Source organism: Oncorhynchus keta, chromosome 35, assembly GCF_023373465.1.
Source record: "Oncorhynchus keta strain PuntledgeMale-10-30-2019 chromosome 35, Oket_V2, whole genome shotgun sequence".
NCBI lineage: Eukaryota > Metazoa > Chordata > Actinopteri > Salmoniformes > Salmonidae > Oncorhynchus > Oncorhynchus keta.
The window spans coordinates 63,069,454-63,088,257 of record NC_068455.1 but is presented as its reverse complement, the minus strand read 5'-3'; the positions used below and the strand labels follow the sequence as shown (position 1 = coordinate 63,088,257).

General features: G+C 46.2%; 1 protein-coding gene across 6 annotated transcripts in view; it reads right to left on the bottom strand.

The window, feature by feature from the left end:
- The window catches only part of LOC118369156 (chromodomain-helicase-DNA-binding protein 3-like), a 367,421-nt gene that overhangs the window by 340,193 nt on the left and 8,424 nt on the right, over positions 1-18,804 (bottom strand). For all 6 annotated transcript variants that reach the window (XR_008093238.1, XM_052497247.1, XM_052497246.1 and 3 more), the window contains exons 8-22: positions 18,620-18,801; positions 13,939-14,211; positions 13,569-13,772; positions 13,116-13,333; positions 12,823-12,954; positions 12,509-12,605; positions 12,136-12,327; positions 11,789-11,989; positions 11,420-11,557; positions 6,256-6,377; positions 5,575-5,748; positions 5,213-5,354; positions 2,521-2,652; positions 2,288-2,405; positions 1,975-2,099 (exon numbers count right to left, since the gene is read on the bottom strand). Coding sequence is in view for 5 of the 6 variants with exons in the window: in XM_052497247.1 (XP_052353207.1) it covers positions 1,975-2,099; positions 2,288-2,405; positions 2,521-2,652; positions 5,213-5,354; positions 5,575-5,748; positions 6,256-6,377; positions 11,420-11,557; positions 11,789-11,989; positions 12,136-12,327; positions 12,509-12,605; positions 12,823-12,954; positions 13,116-13,333; positions 13,569-13,772; positions 13,939-14,211; positions 18,620-18,801 (2,450 nt within the window). In the remaining variant the exon portion in view is untranslated. The remainder of the gene's footprint in view (positions 1-1,974; positions 2,100-2,287; positions 2,406-2,520; positions 2,653-5,212; positions 5,355-5,574; positions 5,749-6,255; positions 6,378-11,419; positions 11,558-11,788; positions 11,990-12,135; positions 12,328-12,508; positions 12,606-12,822; positions 12,955-13,115; positions 13,334-13,568; positions 13,773-13,938; positions 14,212-18,619; positions 18,802-18,804) is intronic.

Genomic DNA, 18,804 nt, shown 5'->3' with positions numbered 1-18,804 from the left:
TCTCTCATCGTTGTCTGTGATCATTGTTGTGTCATCAGCAAACTTAATGATGGTGTTGGAGTCATACCTGGCCGTGCAGTCATGATTGAACAGGGAGTACAGGAGGGGACTGAGCACGTACCCCTGAGGGGCCATTGTGTTGAGGATCAGCGTAGCAGATGTGTTGTTACCTACCTTTACCACCTGAGGACGGCCCGTCAGGAAGTCCAGGATCCAGTTACAGAGGGAGGTGTTTAGTCCCATGGTCCTTAGCTTAGTGATGGGCTTGGAGGGCACTATGGTGTTGAACGCTGAGCTGTAGTCAATGAATAGCATTCTCACATAGGTGTTCCTTTTGTCCAAGTATGAAAGGGCAGTGGGGAGTGCAATAGAGATGGCATAATCTGTGGATCTGTTGGTGCAGTATGCAGAATTGAGTGGGTCTAGGGTTTCTGGGATAATGGTGTTGATGTGAGCCATGACCAGCCTTTCAAAGCACTTCATGGCTATAGACGTGAGTGCTACGGGTCGGTAATCATTTAGGCAGGTTACCTTAGTGTTCTTGGGCACAGGCACTATGGTGGTCTGCTTGAAACATGTTGGTATTACAGACTCAGACAGGGAGAGGTTGAAAATGTCAGTGAAGACACTTGCTAGTTGGTCAGCGCATGCTCGCAGTACACGTCCTGGTCATCCGTCTGGCCCTGCAGCCTTGTGAATGTTGACCTGTTTAAAGGTCTTAATCACATTGTCTGCGTAGAGCGTGATCACACACTCGTCCGGAACAGCTGATGCTCTCATGCACGTTTCAGTGTTATTTGCCTCGAAACGAGCATCAAAGGTATTTAACTCGTCTGGTCGGCTTGTGTCACTGGGCAGCTCTCGGCTGTGCTTCCCTTTGTAGTCTGTAATATTTTGCAGGCCCTGCCACATCCGACGAGCATCGGAGCCGGTGTAGTACGATTCAATCTTGGTCCTGTATTGACGCTTTGCCTGCTTAATGGTTCGTCGGAGGGCATAGCGGGATTTCTTATAAGCTTCTGGGTTACTCCTCAATGCCATCGGAAAAATCCCGGAACATATTCCAGTTTGTGCCAGAAAAACAGTCCTGTAGTTTAGCATCTGCTTCATCTAACAACTTTTTTTTTATAGACCGAGTCACTGGTGCTTCCTGCTTTAATTTTTGCTTATAAGCAGGAATCAGGAGGATATAATTATGGTCAGATTTTCCAAATGGATGGGGAAGGAGAGCTTTGTACACGTCTTTGTGTGTGGATTAAAGGTGGTCTTGAATTTTTCCCCCTCTGGTTGCACATTTAACATACTGATAGAAATGAGGTAAAACTGATTTAAGTTTCCCTGCATTAAATTCACCGGCCACTAGGAGCGCCACCTCTGGATGAGTGTTTTCCTGTTTGCTTATGGCGGTATACAGCTCATTGAGTGCGGTTTTAGTGCCAGCATTGGTCTGTGGTGGTATGTAGAAAATTACAAAAAATACAGATGAAAACTCTCTAGGTAGATAGTGTGGTCTACAGCTTATCATGAGATACTCTACCTCAGGCGAGCAAAACCTAGAGACTTCCTTAGATATCATGCACCAGCTGTTGTTTACATATATCCATAGGCCCCCGCCCAGTGTCTTACCAGAGGCTCCTGTTCTATCCTGCCGATAGAGTGTATAACCCGCCAGCTGTATGTTCTTAATATCGTCGTTCAGCCACGACTCAGTGAAACATAAGATATTACAGTTTTTAATGTCCCGTTGGTAGGTATATACGTGCTTTCTGCTCGTCCCATTTATTTTCCAGCGATTAAACATTAGCTAGCAGGATGGAAGGCAAAGGCAGATTAGCCATTTATTTACTGTTTGTATGATGTTTAAAGAGCAAAGATTAAGTGCATGGAAATGTATGTAAATTCTACACGAATGTCCTTAAAACTCTTTTTTTTCTCGATAATGGAAATTATTTCAACATTCAAGTGACAGTCTACCTGGATGTCATTGTGGGGGTTCCAGTCTGAGTCGAAGATGACAACAGTGTCTGCTGTGGCCAGGTTAATACCCAGACCCCCTGCCCTGGTGGACAGCAGGAAACAGAATTGAGGAGCACCAGGAGCTGAGAGAGTGAGACAGAGGAAAAGAGAGAGAGAAGGAGATAGATAAAGTGAGATGGGGGAGAGAAATAAATTGGATTAGACACTGATAATGAGAAGGGAAAAAAAATTTCGCAATGTTCCCTTTAATCTAAATGGAAATATTTGTATTTGTTTCTAGAACCTGCAGTAGACTGAGCGTCTCCCTCACCATTGAACCTGTCTATGGCCTCCTGTCTCAGAGCTCCTGTGACTCCTCCGTCGATCCTCTCGTACTTATAACCCTCAAAGTCCAGGAAGTCCTCCAACAGGTCCAACATCTTAGTCATCTATCAGGGAGGGAGGAGAGCGGGAGGAGAGCAGGAGAGAGAAGAGAAATGGTTACGGAACGGCTAACAGCGCGCATGTTGGTATTTGCATGTGTGTGTGCGTGTGTGTACCAACCTGTGAGAAGACTAGCACCCGGTGTCCCTGGTCCTTCAGTTTCCTCATCATCTTCTGCAACAGAGTCAGTTTCCCAGAAGCCTTTGTGAGGTCCATGCCCTCGTACGCTCCGCTCGCCGTCTTGCGGGCTTCCTAATACCACGGTAAAGACAACACACCATGGCCATGTGATGACATATAACTCAGACATTATATATAGATATAACTTCTTTATGGAACTTGAATAACTGAAAGAACGTAAACTCTTTCATTTCCATGAACATTTGTGGTCATGTTTACATTAATGCATATTCCTAGGTTTCCCCCCCCCTTAGACTGAAATAATAGGCTGAATACAATTGTAGCTATACTACTCAAACCTACCAGAATGTGTCACCGTTTTGCAATTCAGAGGTGAATTACAGTGTCCTTACTGTTGAAAATGTGACTTAAGATAATATACACTAAAATTGAGTTGCACCCTTTTTTGCCTTCAGAACAGCCTCAATTCGTCGGGACATGGAGTACTAGGTGTCGAAAGCGTTCCACAGGGATGCTGGCCCATGTTGACTCCAATGCTTCCCACAGTTGTGTCAAGTTGGCTGGATGTCCTTTGGGTGGTGGACCATTACTGGTACACACGTGAAACTGTTAGGAGGGAAAAGCCCAGCAGCATTGCAGTTCTTGACACACTGAAACCAATGCGCCTGGCACCTCCTACCATAACCCGTTCAAAGGCCACTTAAATATTTTGTCTTGCACAGTCACCGTCTGAATGGCACACATACACAATCCATGTCTCAATTGTCTCAAGGCTTAAACATCCTTCTTTAACCTGTCTCTTCACCTTCATCTACACTGATTAAAGTGGATTTAACAGGTGACATCAACAAGGGACCATATCTTTCACCTTAATTAATGAGTCTGACACAAAGGGTATAATGTTGCTCCCAGACAAGGCCCAAATCCCCATCATTCACATGAAGAAAATAAGGAAATACAGGGGGCGCAGATCAGGGTGCCTTGTGAGAATTCGTCAGCAAGAGGGTAACTCACCTCTACCATCTGTTCTATTAGCGTGCAAACACTGGAGAAAACACTGGATGGGCTCTGTTCGAGACTATCCTACCAATGGGACATTAAAAACTGTAATATCTTATGTTTCACCAAGTCGTGGCTGAACAACGACACGGATAATATACAGTTGGCTGTGTTTTCCGTACATCGGCAGGACAGAACAGCTATGTCTGGTAGGGTTGGGGTTTGTGTCTATTTGTAAATAACAGCTGGTGCGCGATGTCTAATATTAAGGTAGGCTCGAGGTATTGCTCATCTAAGGTAGAGTACAACATAATAAGCTGTAGACCACACTATCTACCAAGATAAGCTGTAGACCACTCTATCTACCATATTTTTCATAGCCGTCTATTTACCACCACAAACCGAAACTGGCAGTAAGACCGCATTCAATGAGCTGTATAAGGCCATAAGTAAACAAGAAAATGCTCATCCAGAAGCGGCGCTCCTAGTGGTCGGGGACTTTAATACAGGCAAACTTAAATCCGTTTTATCTCATTTTATACCAGCATGTCACATGTGCAACCAGAGGGGAAAAAACTCCACACACAGAGACACATGCAAAGCTCTCCTTCGCCCTCCATTCGGCAAATCTGACCATAATTCTATCCTCCTGATTCCTGCTTACAAGCAAAACCTAAAGCAGGAAGTACCAGTGACTTGCTCAATACGGAAGTGGTCAGATGACGCGAATGCTACACTTAAGGATTGTTTTTCTAGCACAGACTGGAATATGTTCCGCGATTCATCCAATGGCATTCAGTCACCGGCTTCATCAATAAGTGCATTGACGATATTGTCCCCACAGTGACTGTACGTACATATCCCAACCAGAAGCCATGGATTACAGGCAACATCTGCACCGAGCTCAAGGCTAGAGCTGCCGCTTTCAAGGAGCGGGACATTAATTCGGAAGCTTATAAGAAATCCTGCCATGCCCTCAGATGAACCATCAAACAGGCAAAGTGTCAATACAGGACCAAGATTGAATCCTATTACACCGGCTCCGACGCTCGTCGGATGTGGCAGAGCTTGCAAAGTGTTACGGAGCACAAAGGTAAACTCAGACGTGAGCTGCCCAGGGACGCAAGCCTACCAGACTGGCTAAATACCTTATATGCTCGCTTCGAGGCAAGCAACACTAAAACATGCATGAGAGCATCAGCTGTTTCAGATGCCTGTGTGATCACGCTCTCCGTAGCCGATATGAGCAAGACCTTTAAACAGGTCAACATTCACAAGGCCACGGGGCCAGACGGATTACCAGGACGTGTACTCAGAACATGTGCGAACCAACTGGCAAGTGTCTTCACTGACATTTTCAACCTCTCCCTCACTGAGTCTGTAATACCTACATTTTCCAAGCAGACCACCATAGTCCCTGTGCCCAAGAAAGTGAAGGTAATCTGTCGAAATGACTACCGACCCGTAGAACTCATGTTAGTAGCCATGAAGTGCTTTGAAAGGCTGGACATGGCTCACATCAACACCATCATCCCGGAAACCGTAGACCCACTCCAATTCGCCCCAACAAATTTGATTTGATATGATTTGATTCACCTGGTCAGTCAATCATTGAAAGAGCAGGTGTTCCTAATGTTTTGTACACTCAGTGTATCATTGTGATCATATTTACCATGGAGGCGACGGGGAAGAGATAGGGGTGGTTGGCACACTTCTTCAAGTCCATCATGATGTTGAGTAGAGACACCTGGTTACCTCCTCCTTTAGAGTTCAGAGCCTCAAAGTTCCTCGTCAGAATCAACTTGTAGTATTTCCTTTTATTATACATCAATGAAGAAAGACACAGTTAGTGTGTGATTATTTTTATGATTAACTTGTTAACTACTCCCTCACTCTCTCTTTTTCAGTCTCTTTATCAACCATACGCCTTTCCCTTCTCTCTTCCCTCTCTTTCACTATTCCTGTCCATTCGTTCCTCTCCTTTCTCCCTCCATGCATCCTCCCCCACTCTCTCTCCACCCCGCTCCTCCTTACTTCTGCATGGGGCTTAGTTCCACTCGTACGATGAGCTCAGTCTTGGACGGCATGTTCTTGAAGACGTCAGCCTTCAGCCTCCTCAACATGTGGGGACCCAGCAGGTCATGGAGCTTCTGGATCTGGTCCTCCTTGGAGATGTCTGCAAACTCCTCCAGGAACCCCTCCAGATTACTACAGAGGGAGGGAGAGAGAGAGAGTGAAAGGATGTCTGGTGAATGGAGGCTATTTAGGTTGAAAATATGCAAATAGAAGTAGAGATGCATGGCTGTGTTGTGTGTGAGTGGTTTGCTTGCATATATGGCTGCGTTTAGACAAGCAGCTCGTATTCACTAATATGTGTTTTGGCCAATCACATCAGATCTTTTCACGTCAGCTCATTTTCAGAGCTGATTTGATTGGTCAAAAGACCAATTAGTGGGGGAAAAAGATCATAATTGGGCTGCCTGTCTAAACCCAGCCTAGGAGTGTCTGCATCTATACATTCACATACGTCCAAGTCGGTGTCAGTCTATATGTACATGTTATGCATATGTGTTTACACAGAGAGCCCAATTCTGATATTTGGCCTAATTATTGATTTGATAGGTCAAAATACCAATTAGTGGCCAAAGATCAGAATTAGTCTGTCTGTGTAAACGCAGCCATTATGTGAATATGTGTGTGCGTGTGTTACCCTACTTGAAACGGTTGGGAGTGAGGAAATTGAGCAGGTGGAACAGCTCCTCCAGGTTGTTCTGTAGAGGAGTACCAGTCAGCAGCAGCTTGTGGTCAATCGTATAGTCATTCAGACGTCTGAAGAACTGAGGAGAGAAAACACGGGCAATAATTAATTGATTGATTGAACGATTGCTTGATTGTTGACGTTCATTGTCTTTCAAGAGGAGATTCTGTAAGGTTTCAAATTTGATTTGTGAAGTTTTCAGGTTTTATGATTAGCGAGAGTCTTCCTGGATGGCTCTGTATTTGTCTTCCTCGAAGTGTTGAGCTCGTCTTCATAGAATGTGTTGCGCTCGTCTGGGAGGGAGGCTTCAGTGGTCACCGCACAGCTGGATGTGCCTTTGCAGTCTTTGATCGTCTGTAGTCCTTGCCACATACGAAGTGAGTCTGAATTGTTGGACATTAATTCAACTTTGAGTCTGTACTGTCTTTTTGCGTCCCTAACGGGTAGCTCGTATCTGCTTGCCTTGTACTCGTATACATCGCGCACACGGCGAATGAAAGTCAATTCTTACTTGCAGGTTCCTTCTCGACAATGCAACAACAATAACAAATAATGAAAGATAAGAATGCGAGCATAAAGTAAATAACTCAGTAGAATAGAATACATTTTTTAACATAAGTATAATACAGGCATAAGTATAATACAGGAAGGCACAATTTATAGTCCAATATTTACACGTGTATTGGGGAAAGGCGGATGGGGGGGGGCAATTGTATAAATTGAGCAGTATAATAAGAGTCTGGTAGCACCAACTGTGAAGTGTGTGTAGCATTGTCACGCCCTGACCATAGAGAGCTTTTTATTCTCTATGCTGGTTAGGCCGGGGTGTGACTAGAGGTGGGTCATCTAGGGGATTATGTTTCTATGTTGGCCATGTATGGTTCCCAATCAAGAGGCAGCTGTTTTTCGTTGTCTCTGATTGGGGATCATATTTAGGCAGCCATTTCCCCTTTGTGCTTTGTGGGATCTTGACTATGGATAGTTGCATGTTAGCACTATTGTTAGCGTCATGTTTAGTTTGAGATTTATTGTTTTGTTTTGCTGTGAGTTTCACTTAGAAAAAGAAAGATGTGGAACCCAGATCACGCTGCACTTTGGTCCAGTTATTATGACGGTCGTGACAAGCATGAATGTGCGTGTGCATGAGTGAGTGCTAAGGTGTGGAGAATCAGAGCAGGTGGTCAGTCCAGTTCAACTGTTCGGCAATCTGATGGCTTGTAGATACAAATGGTCTCTGAGTCTGTTGGTATCAGACCTCATGCTCCGATACTATCTTCACTATGGTAAGGGAGGGAACAGCTTGTGGCTGGGGTGTGTGGGGTCCTTGATTATGCTGTGGGCCTTCCTCAGGTGACTGTTTCAAGTAGATATCCTGGATGGGTGGAAGCACGGTCCCAGTGATGTACTGGGTCAGCTTCACCATCTGCTGGAGGGCCTTGTGGTCATGGACGGAACAATTCCCATACCAGGCCGTGAAGCAACCGGTCAGGATGCTCTCGATGGTGCAGCGGTAGTATTTGGAGAGAATTTCTTCAGCCACCTTAAGAAGTAGAAATTCTGTTGCGCCCTCTTGACAATGGTGGTGGTGGTGTTGGTCCATGACAAGTCCTCGGTGACGTGGATGTCGAGGAACTTAAAACTCTTGACTCTCTGTACTGTAGTCGTGGTGATGTGGATCAGGGAATGTTTCCTCCTCTGCTTCCTGAAGTCAACAATCACTTCCTTTGTTTCGCTGGTGTTGAGTGAGAGATTGTTGTCCTGGTACCACAATGCCAGTTCACTTACCTCCTTACCTACCACTGATATTTGAAAATAAAAGAAACCTTAACTTGACAACAAATGAGATATTGGCAAAACAAACTAACAGTTAAAACTAAGTAAATATAAATAAACATATCTAGTATTGGCACAATGAAGTCACAGTCAATTGTGTGGCGACAAAGCTTTCTCAGAATCGTATAGGCTGACTCGTCGTTGTTGGTTATTAGACCTACAACCGTGGTGCCATCAGCAAACTTGCTGATGGAGTTGGTGTCGTGCAAAGCCACGCAGTCGTGGGTGAACAGGGAGTACAGCAGAGGACTGAGGACACACCCCGGGGGAACACCTGTGTTAAGAGTCAGTGTGTAGGAGGTGTTGTTGCCAATCCTCACAGCCTGTGGTCTGCCCGTCAGGAATTCATGATCCAGTTGCAGAGGGTGGTGTCCGACCCAGGGCTCTGAGCTTGGTATCGAGTTTGGAGGGAACAATAGTGTTAAATGCTGAACTGTAGTCAATATACAGCATTCTCACATAGGTGTTCCTCTTGTCCAGATGTGTTACGGCCATGTGAATAGCGATGGAAATGGCATCTTCCGTGGATCTGTTGGAGTGGTAGGCAAATTGGAGTGGGTCCAGTGTGCCTGGCATGCTGACCTTGATGTGGGGCATGACCAGCCTCTCGAAGCACTTCGTGAGGACAGGGGCGAGCACGACGGCGAAAGTCATTTGGGCATGTCACCTTGTTTTTCATGGGCACTGGGATGATGGTGGTCTCCTTAAAGCAGGTGAGGACTGCAGCCAGGGAGAGGGACAGGTTGAAGATGTCCGAGAAGACGCCTGCCAGCTGGTCAGCACACACTGAGGACACAGCCAGGGATGCCATCTGGGCCAGGGGCTTTGGGAGTACTCACTCGTTTGAGAGTTTTCCTCACGTTGCCCTCGGAGAGCGAAAGCACCTGGTCGTCTGGAGCAGCGAGAGTTTTCCTGGGTGGCTCAGCACTGTCTGCCTCGAAGCGAGCATAGACTGTGTTGAGCTCGTCTGGGAGGGAGGCTTCGGTGGGCACCTCACAGCTGGATTTGCCTTTGTAGTCCTTGGTAGTGTGTAGTCCTTGCCACATACGGAGTGAGTCTGAGTTGTCGAACGTCAATTCAAGGTTTGAGTCTGTATTGCCTTTGGCGTCCCTAATGGATTTGCGGAGCTGCTCGCCTTGTACGCGTTGCGTGCCACCAAGTCATCGGGGTTCGTTCTGCTGACATTGAATGCTGCAGTACGGGCTATCAGCATTGTACGGATATCTCCGTTCATCCAGGGTTTTTGGTTGGGGCAGTGGTGTAGTGGCGCCTGGAAAAGTAGGTATACTCAAATTTTGCCAATTCTTCTCCAAACGGCCTGTCCGGCAAAGGAAAGGCACCCTGTCTTTCACAGTCAGGCCAACCCAAGCTGTTCTATGCAGTAGGCTAATAGTAGGCCTACTATTGAAACTGATAAACTGAGTCAGAAATGTACAGGTTACAGATTTTACCCAATTTTGTTTCCAGGTTTTCGTTCTCAAAGTCACACGGTTTTTAACAGAAAACAACATAATTGTATGTTCTAAGTCAATAACAATGCTTAAAACACATCAGGAGACCACCTTTGAGATCTGGGAAAATCAACATTTCTTAGATAAAAAAAAGAAGTTACCCTTTACTTCACGTGTGCAGGCACCTAGCACTATTGTTTGATTAGCATGTTTCTAGCACATGAGATGGAGTTTGCAAAGGAAAAGGCCACTGGAATTATGCAAATAATCATGATCTGTTTCTGACAGGTAGGATACTTTGTATCTAGCTAACATTTAATAGAGAAGGTTTTTGGGAAAGCCTTTCAATCTACCAGAAGATGGGTTTGCCTTTCATTAGCATTGCTATATTTGACCTGTTCCTTAATTGGTTTTACTTCATATTATGAGGCATGTCTTACCTTTCTTCAAAGTAGCATGTAGCCAAAATCCACCATAGAAACGTGAAGGCAATTATTTTTTATAAAGACTTCCTCATATGTGTTCTATTGGTTTTCTTTCAACTTTGTTTCATTGTCTAGCAGCCAAAGGCATCATCCTAATCATGTTAGTCACCCATGTTGCTATGCCCTCCAACGAAACATCAAACAGGCAAAGCGTCAATACAGGACCAAGATCGAATCGTACTACACCGGCTCAGACGCACTTCGGATGTGGCAGGGCTTGCAAACTGTTACAGACTACAAAGGGAAGCACAGCTGAGAGCTGCCCAGTGACAAGAGCCTACCAGACGAGCTAAATAACTTTTATGCTCACTTCGAGGCAAATAACACTGAAACATGCATGAGAGCTTCAGCTGTTCCGGACGACTGTGAGATCACACTCTCCGCAGCCGATGTGAGTAAGACCTTTAAACAGGTCAACATTCACAAGGCCGAAGGGCCAGACAGATTACCAGGATGTGTACTCCGAGCATGACCTGACCAACTGGCAAATGTCTTAACTGACATGTTCAACTACTCCCTGTCTGAGTCAGTAATACCACCATAGTCCCTGTGCCCAAGAACACTAAGGTAACCGGCTTAAAACTTGTTGGGGATAGGGGGCAGTATTTTCACTTTGGATGAATTAAGTGCCCATAGTGAACTTCGTCCTACTCTGTCCTAGATTGCTAATATATGCATATTATTATTACTATTGGATTGAAAACACTCTGAAGTTTCTAAAACTGTTTGAATTATGTCTGTGAGTATAACAGAACTCATAGGGCAGGCAATCTTCCAAACAGGAAGTGAAATTCTGAATACATGTCTAATTTTAAGTTATCGCCTATCCACTTGCAAATAAGATATGGATCTGGAAGCACTTCCTACGCCTTCAACTAGATGTCCTCATTCAGTAGAACGTGGAATGGAGCTTCTGGTGATTAAGAAGTGAGTATACAGCAATGCCCACTGAAGAATAAGTGGGTATATGGCATATACCTGCGTATACCCTCCACTACACCACCGGGTTGGGGTATGTCTGGATTCTTATTGTGGGTACAACATCATCAACACATTTCCTATTGAAGCCTGTGACTGACGGTGTATATTCCTCAATGTTGATGGATGCGTCCTGGGTGGATGAGTCTTTGACCGTATTCCAATCAGTATTCTCAAAACAGTCCTGCAGCATTGAGTCTGCCTCCTCTGTCCAGCGCCTCACTATTCTCCGTGTTGGTGTCTCCTTCTTGAGTTGCTGCGTGTAGGACGGGGGAGTAGGACCAGAGAGACGTGATCTGATTGGCCAAATTTAAATACAGTACAAACGCACGCACACACACACACACACACAAAACCAAACAGGTGCAGCCTACCTTGCTCTGGTTGTTCTTGAGGCGGTGGGCTTCGTCCACCACTAGACAGGCCCAGTCTATAGACTTCAGGGAGGTCTGGTCTATCGTCACCAGCTCATAGGACGTCAACAGGACATGGAACTTTATAGGGGCTTCTCTCTGGAGAGGAGAGAGAGAGGAGGAGGGGGGATAGAGGGGGGATAGAGAGGAGAGAGAGAGAGGAGGAGGGGGGATAGAGGGGGGATAGAGAGGGGGAGAGGGACAGAGAGAAACAGAAGCAGATATTAGATTTTTTTTTCTTTTTTAGAAGATGGGATGAACAGATCTGAGCTTTCTCTCATGTCGTTCCTCTGCCCCCTCCTCCCCACCTTCCCTCCCTCCCGTCCTCACCCTCAGTTTGAAGGTTTTCCTCCCTCCCCGTATGGCCGTGTCGTCGAAGGTCAGCTCGTTCTCTCTGATGATGGCTCTGCTGTCCTTGTCCCCTGTGTAGGTCACCACGTAGAAGTCAGGGGCCCACATCTCAAACTCTCTCTCCCAGTTAATGATGGTGGAGAGGGGGGCACTCACCAGGAACGGGCCCCTCGTGTGGCCCTTGGTAGGGGGGGAAGAGGGTAGGAGAGATTTTTTTTATACAAAGATGAATAGAATACTTTATTATTCTATTAAAATGACAACATGATACTCAAGAGGGAATTTGCATAGCAGAGAACACAGGGCTACTAACGGTGCCGTCCTACCTCTTTGAAGAGTGAGTAGAGGAAGACGATGGTCTGGATAGTCTTGCCCAGCCCCATCTCGTCTGCCAGGATGGTGTCAGTGCCCTGTGCCCAGGAGAAACGCAGCCAGTTGAGTCCCTCCAGCTGGTAGAGGTGCAGAGTGCCCCCCGTCGCCGTCACAAAGTCTGGCTGCTCCTCGTACTTTATCGTAGGCTGGAAGATAAAGAGAAAGAGGGATGGTGATGTAAGGGGGGAAAAATGGAGATAAACATCATTGACATCATTGTACAGAATGACACTAGAGTTTTGACTTGGTGGTGAGAGTTGATCGGCTACCGGAATGACGACCAATAGATGTGGCCGTTACAGAGTGAGTGAGCCAATCAGAACTCACGTCGTTGACAGGTGATCTGTGGGGGTCTTCACTCTCTTCCATCCTCATCCTCCTCATCCTCCTCGGCATGTCTGGGGCCTCCTTCATCACCTCATCCCTGAACCAATCAATCAATCGATCCATCAATCAATCTATCAATCATCAATCCAGTGTCCCTGAGCTATTTACAACAGCATACAAGGTTTGCCAAACTTGGTTTGTGATGTAGAACTGTGACGTTCACCATGTTGACACTGACATTATTAAGGCAGATTCACTGTAGTAGTGTTAAGTGCCAACATGGATGCCATTTGGCTAGTCCACGAGTCCAGTACCTGTGTGCCCAGTAGTTGGCCTTGTGAATGACAAACTCTGGCATCTCCAGATCGTCTCTCTCCCATGTGCACTGGTCGTAGGTCAGGTCTCTCCACTTGACCAGGTAGTGGTATATCCCTTTCTTGTCCATACTGGGAAACACACACACACATGTACACACACATTATGGACAGAACTGCACACAATAATAAACAAGCACACACATACATACACACACACCTGCCTCACACATACACCCCGCCCACCCACCCCCATCTCACAACCCCCCAGCACACCCCACATGCACAAACACCTGTGGTTGATGATGCGGTGGACCATCATCCATTCAGGCTTGATGCCATATTTATAGAACTTGTCATCCAGGGCAGCATAGTCGGGGTCTTTCAGCCTCCTCTTCTCACTCTTAACACTCTCCTCCTCTCCCCCCGACCCATAGTCCAGACTGGGAGGCTCGTCCATATCTGTCTTCCTCTGGTAGTTACGGAACATCACCGAGTGGAAGATCTCCAGCTAGACGGATGGTAAAGAAGAGAAAAAAGAAGAGAGGAATAGATGGAGGAAAGAGAGAATGTGTTGAATGAAAACAAGGAAGGGAAGTGTGTAGGATACTTGCTTGCTAAGCGTCTTGTCGTTTTTCATATCATTACATCAGCCTCTCTTCCAACTGTTTCACTCTCTCTCTCTCCCTCCCTCCCTGCCTACTTCTCTCTCCCTTTCCTCTCCTCTCCCTCTATTTCCCTCTCACCTGCAGTTCAGTGATCCAGGTACAGTGCCAGTAGGACTGTCCAGTCAGCTTGACAAAGAACTCCCTCTCAGCCCTGCCCTTCATAGGGGGTGGCGGAGGAGCATCAGGAGGGGTATCGGGGGCGGGAGGCATGGGTACAGGATCGGGGGGCTCGCCCCATCGCCAGTGGAGGATCCTCTGCACCCTGCCCTTGATAGCAGGACACTGGGGGTAGAAGATGAAAATGAAGCATCAAAATAGATTAGAGTAAGGTAGAGTAGATCGAATAGAATACAATAGGAAAACTTTATTGTCCACACAATGTGGACATTTTGCATTTGGCCTCGTAGTGGCATTGTGCACATAATGATAACAAACAAACAAGACTTACAGTGCAGCGTGGACACAGCCACTCTCCGTTGGGGATCTCAGGCAGGGGCGGGTTGAGACAGTGGATGTGGTAGGAGGAAGTGCATGTGTCACAGCATAATAGTTCCCCCCCATCTTTACAGACCCTGCAGAACTCAATGTGGTCATCCTCCTCTTCCTCCAGTCCTACCAGCAGTCCAACCCCAGGTACCTCTGGTACCACCATGTCCTCACTCTCCTCCTCAAACTCCTCAAAGTCCTCATCCTTCGCTTCCCACTGGATCCCCTCTTTCTCCTGCAGGAGAAGAGGAGAGGAGGAGGACAGGTGAGGAGAAGAGGAGAGAAAGAGGACAGGACAGGAGAGGGGAAGAGGAGAGGAGAGGAGAGGAGGAGGACAGGAGAGGAGAAGAGGAGAGGAGGAGGATAGGACAGGAGAGGAGAAGAGGAAGAGGACAGGAGAGGGTGAGAGGAGAGGAAGAGGACAGGAGAGGAGAAGATGAGAGGAAGAGGACAGGACAGGAGAAGAGGAGGAGGACAGGAGAAGAGCAGGAGGACAGGAGAGGAGAAGAGGAAGGGGAGAGGAGAGGAGAAGAGGAGAGGAAGAGGACAGGAGAGGAGAAGAGGAGGACAGGCGAAAAGGAGGAGGACAGGAGAAGAGGAGGAGGACAGGAGAGGAGAAGAGGAAGGGGAGAGGAGAGGAGAAGAGGAGAGGAAGAGGACAGGACAGGAGAGGAGAGGAGGAGGACAGGAGAGGAGAAGAGGAGAGGAGGAGGAGAGGACAGGAGAGGAGAAGAGGAAGAGGACAGGAGAGGGGGAGAGGAGAGGAAGAGGAGGAGGACAGGAGAGGAGAAGAGGAGAGGAGAGGAGAGGAGAGGAGAGGAGAGGAGAGGAGAGGAGAGGAGAGGAGAGGAGAGGAGAGGAGAGGAGAGGAGAGGAGGAGGACAGGAGAGGAGAAGAGGAGAGGAGGAGGATAGGAGAGGAGAAGAGGAAGAGGACAGGAGAGGGGGAGAGGAGAGGAAGAGGACAGGAGAGGAGAAGATGAGAGGAAGAGGACAGGACAGGAGAATAGGAGGAGGACAGGAGAGGAGAAGAGGAAGGGTAGAGGAGAGGAGAAGAGGAGAGGAAGAGGAGAGGAGAAGAGGAGGACAGGCGAAAATGAGGAGGACAGGAGAAGAGGAGGAGGACAGGAGAGGAGAAGAGTAAGGGGAGAGGAGAGGAGAAGAGGAGAGGAAGAGGACAGGACAGGAGAGGAGAAGAGGAGGACAGGCGAAAAGGAGGACAGGAGAAGAGAAGATGAGAGGAAGAGGACAGGAGACGAGAAGAGGATGAGGACAGGAGACGAGAAGAGGAAGAGGACAGGACAGGAGAGGAGAAGGACAGGAGAGGAGAAGAGGAGGAGGACAGGAGAGGAGAAGGACAGGAGAGGAGAAGAGGAGGAGGACAGGAGAGGAGAAGGACAGGAGAGGAGAAGAGGAGGACAGGCGAAAAGGAGGAGGACAGGAGAAGAGGAGAGGAGGAGGACAGGAGAAGAGGAGAAGAGTGCATGTTGAATTAATAGGTAAATAAAATAATTTGATCCATTATCATCATCATTGGTTGGGTTTATATGTCTGATGATACCTTACACTGCATTCAGAAAGTACTCAGACCCCTTGACTTTATCCATACCCATTTTGTTACGTTACAGCCTTATTCTAAAATGTATCAAATAAAAAAACTCTCATCAATAAACACACAATACCCTAAAAAAACAAGGCAAAAACAGGTTTTTAGAAATGTTTGCAAATGTATAAAATAAAAAATCTGAAATACCTTACATACATAAGTATTCAGACCCTTTGGTATGAGACTCGAAATTGAGCTCAGGTACATCCTGTTTCCATGAATCATCCTTGAGATTTTTCTACAACTTGATTGGAGTCTACCTGTGGTAAATTCAATTGATTGGACATGATTTGGAAAGGCACACACCTGTCTGTATAAGGTCCCACAGTTGACAGAGCATGTCAGAGCAAAAAACAAGCCATAAGGTCGAAGAAATTGTCCATAGAGCTCAGAGACAGGAATGTGTTGAGGCACAGATCTGGGGAAGGGTACCAAGATATTTCTGCAGCATTGAAGATCCCCAAGAACACAGTGGCCTCCAGAATTCTTAAAGGGAAGAAGTTTGAACCCAAGACTCCGCCGGGCCAAACTGAGCAATCTGGGGAGAAGGGCCTTGGTCAGGGAGGTGACCAAGAACTCGACGGAGCTCCAGAGTTCCTCTGTGGAGATGGAATAACCTTCCAGAAGGACAACCATCTCAGCAGCACTCCACCAATCAGGCCTTTATGGTAGAGTGGCAAGCTGAAAGCCACTCAGTTTTTCAACGGCAGGGAGACGAGTCAGGATCATGGGAAAGATGAACAGAGCAAAGTACAGAGAGTTCCTTGATGAAAACCTGCTCCAAAGCGCTCAGGACCTCAGAATGGGGCGAAGGTTCACCTTCCAACAGGACAACGACCCTAAGCACACAGCCAAAACAACGCAGGAGTGTCTTCGTGAAAAGTCTCTGAATGTCCTTGAGTGGCCCACCCAGAGCCCGGACTTGAACCCGATCGAACATCTCTGGAGAAACCTGAAAATAGCTGTGCAGTGAAGCTCCACATCCAACCTGAAAGAGCTTGAGAGGATCAGCAGAGAAGAATGGGAGAAACTCCACAAATACAGGTGTGGAAAGCTTTCAGCGTCATACCTAAGAAGACTCAAGGCTGTAATCACTGCCGAAAGTGCTTCAACAAAGTACTGAGTAAAGGGTGTGAATACTTCCGTACAGGTGAAGTCGGAAGTTTACATACACTTAGGTTGGAGTCATTAAAACTCATTTTTCAACCATTCCAAAAATGTCATGTTAACAAACTATAGTTTTGTCAAGTCAGTTAGTACATCTACTTTGTGCATGACAAGTAATTTTTCCAACAATTGTTTACAGACAGATTATTTCACTTATAATTCACTGTATCACAATTCCAGTGGGTCAGAAGTTTACATACACTAAGTTGATTGTGCCTTTAAATAGTTTGGAAAATGTCATAAAATTATATCATAGCATTAGAAGCTTCTGATAGGCTAATTGACATAATTTGAGTCAATTGAAGGTGTACCTGTGGATGTATTTCAAGGCCTACCTTCAAATTCAGTGCCTCTTTGCTTGACATCATGGGAAAATCAAAAGAAATTGTAGACCTTCACAAGTCTGGTTCATCCTTGGGAGAAATTTCCAAACGCCTGAAGGTACCACGATCATCTGTACAAACAATAGTACGCAAGTATAAACACCATGGGACCACGCAGCCGTCATAGCGCTCAGGAAGGAAACGTGTTTTATCTCCTAGAGATGAACGTACTTTGGTGCGAAAAGTGCAAATGAATCCCAGAACAACAGCAAAGGACCTTGTGAAGATGCTGGACGAAACAGGTACAAAAGTATCTATATCCCCAGTAAAAACGAGTCCTATATCGACATAACCTGAAAGGCCGCTCAGCAAGGAAGAAGCCACTGCTCCAAAACCGCAATAAAAAAGCCAGACTACGGTTTGCAACTGCACATGAGGACAAAGATTGTATTTTTTGGAGAAATGTCCTCTGGTCTGATGAAATAAAAATAGAACTGTTTGGCCATAATGACCATCATTATGTTTGGAGGAAAAAGGGGGAGGCTTGCAAGCCAAAGAACACCATCCCAACCTTGAAGCACGGGGGTGGCAGCATCATGTTGTGGGGGTGCTTTGCTGCAGGAGGGACTGGTGCACTTCACAAAATAGATGACATCATGAGGCAAAACAAATATGTGGATATATTGAAGCAACGTCTCAAGACATCAGTCAGGAAGTTAAAGCTTGGTCGCAAATGGGTCTTCCAAATGGACAATGACCCCAAGCATACTTCCAAAGTTGTGGCAAAATGGCTTAAGGACAACAAAGTCAACGTTTTGGAGTGGCCAACACAAAGCCCTGACCTAAATTCCATAGAAAATTTGTTGGCAGAACTGAAAAAGTGTGTGCGAGCAAGGAAGCCTAATGGGCCAAAATTCACGCAATTTTTTGTGGGAAGTTTGTGGAAGGCTACCTGAAATGTTTGACCCAAATTGAACAATTTAAAGGCAATGCTACCAAATACTAATTGAGTGTATGTAAACTTCTGACCCACTGTGAATGTGATGAAAGAAATAAAAGCTGAAATAAATCACTCTTTCTACTATTTTCTGACATTTCACGTTCTTAAAATAAAGTGGTGATCCTAACTGACCTAACACAGGGAATTTTTACTTGTATTAAATGTCAGGAATTGTGAAAAACTGAGTTTAAATGTCTTTGGCTAAGGTGTATGTAAACTTCCGACTTCAACTGTTTTGACATTTTTTTTATTTAGCAAAAATACCTAAAAACATTTTTTTCTTTGTCATTATGGGGTATTGTGTGTAGACTGAGGAGGGGGGAAAAACAATTTAATCAATTTTAGAATAAGGCTGGAACGTAACAAAATGTGTAAAAAGTCAAGGGGTCTGAATACTTTCCGAAAGCTCACTGTGAATAGAGTACACACTAACAGTAGCATTACACGCAGCTCGGTCTGTAATGCTGACATAAACAATCAAAAAGGCAGACTTGAGGATTATTAACACCAACTTTGAGGATTACGGTACGGTACGGTACGGTACTCACACAGTGTGGGCAACTCCACTTGCCCTCAGGGGCCTTCTCCAGCTCAGGCTCCAGACAGACCAGGTGGTAGGCCCGAGGACAGGTGTCACACAGAATGATCTCCCCTCCCTGCTGGCACACCTCACAGTAGTCCTGGTGGTCTGTCTCATAACCATCCCCCTCCACCTCACCCTCATCCAGCACTG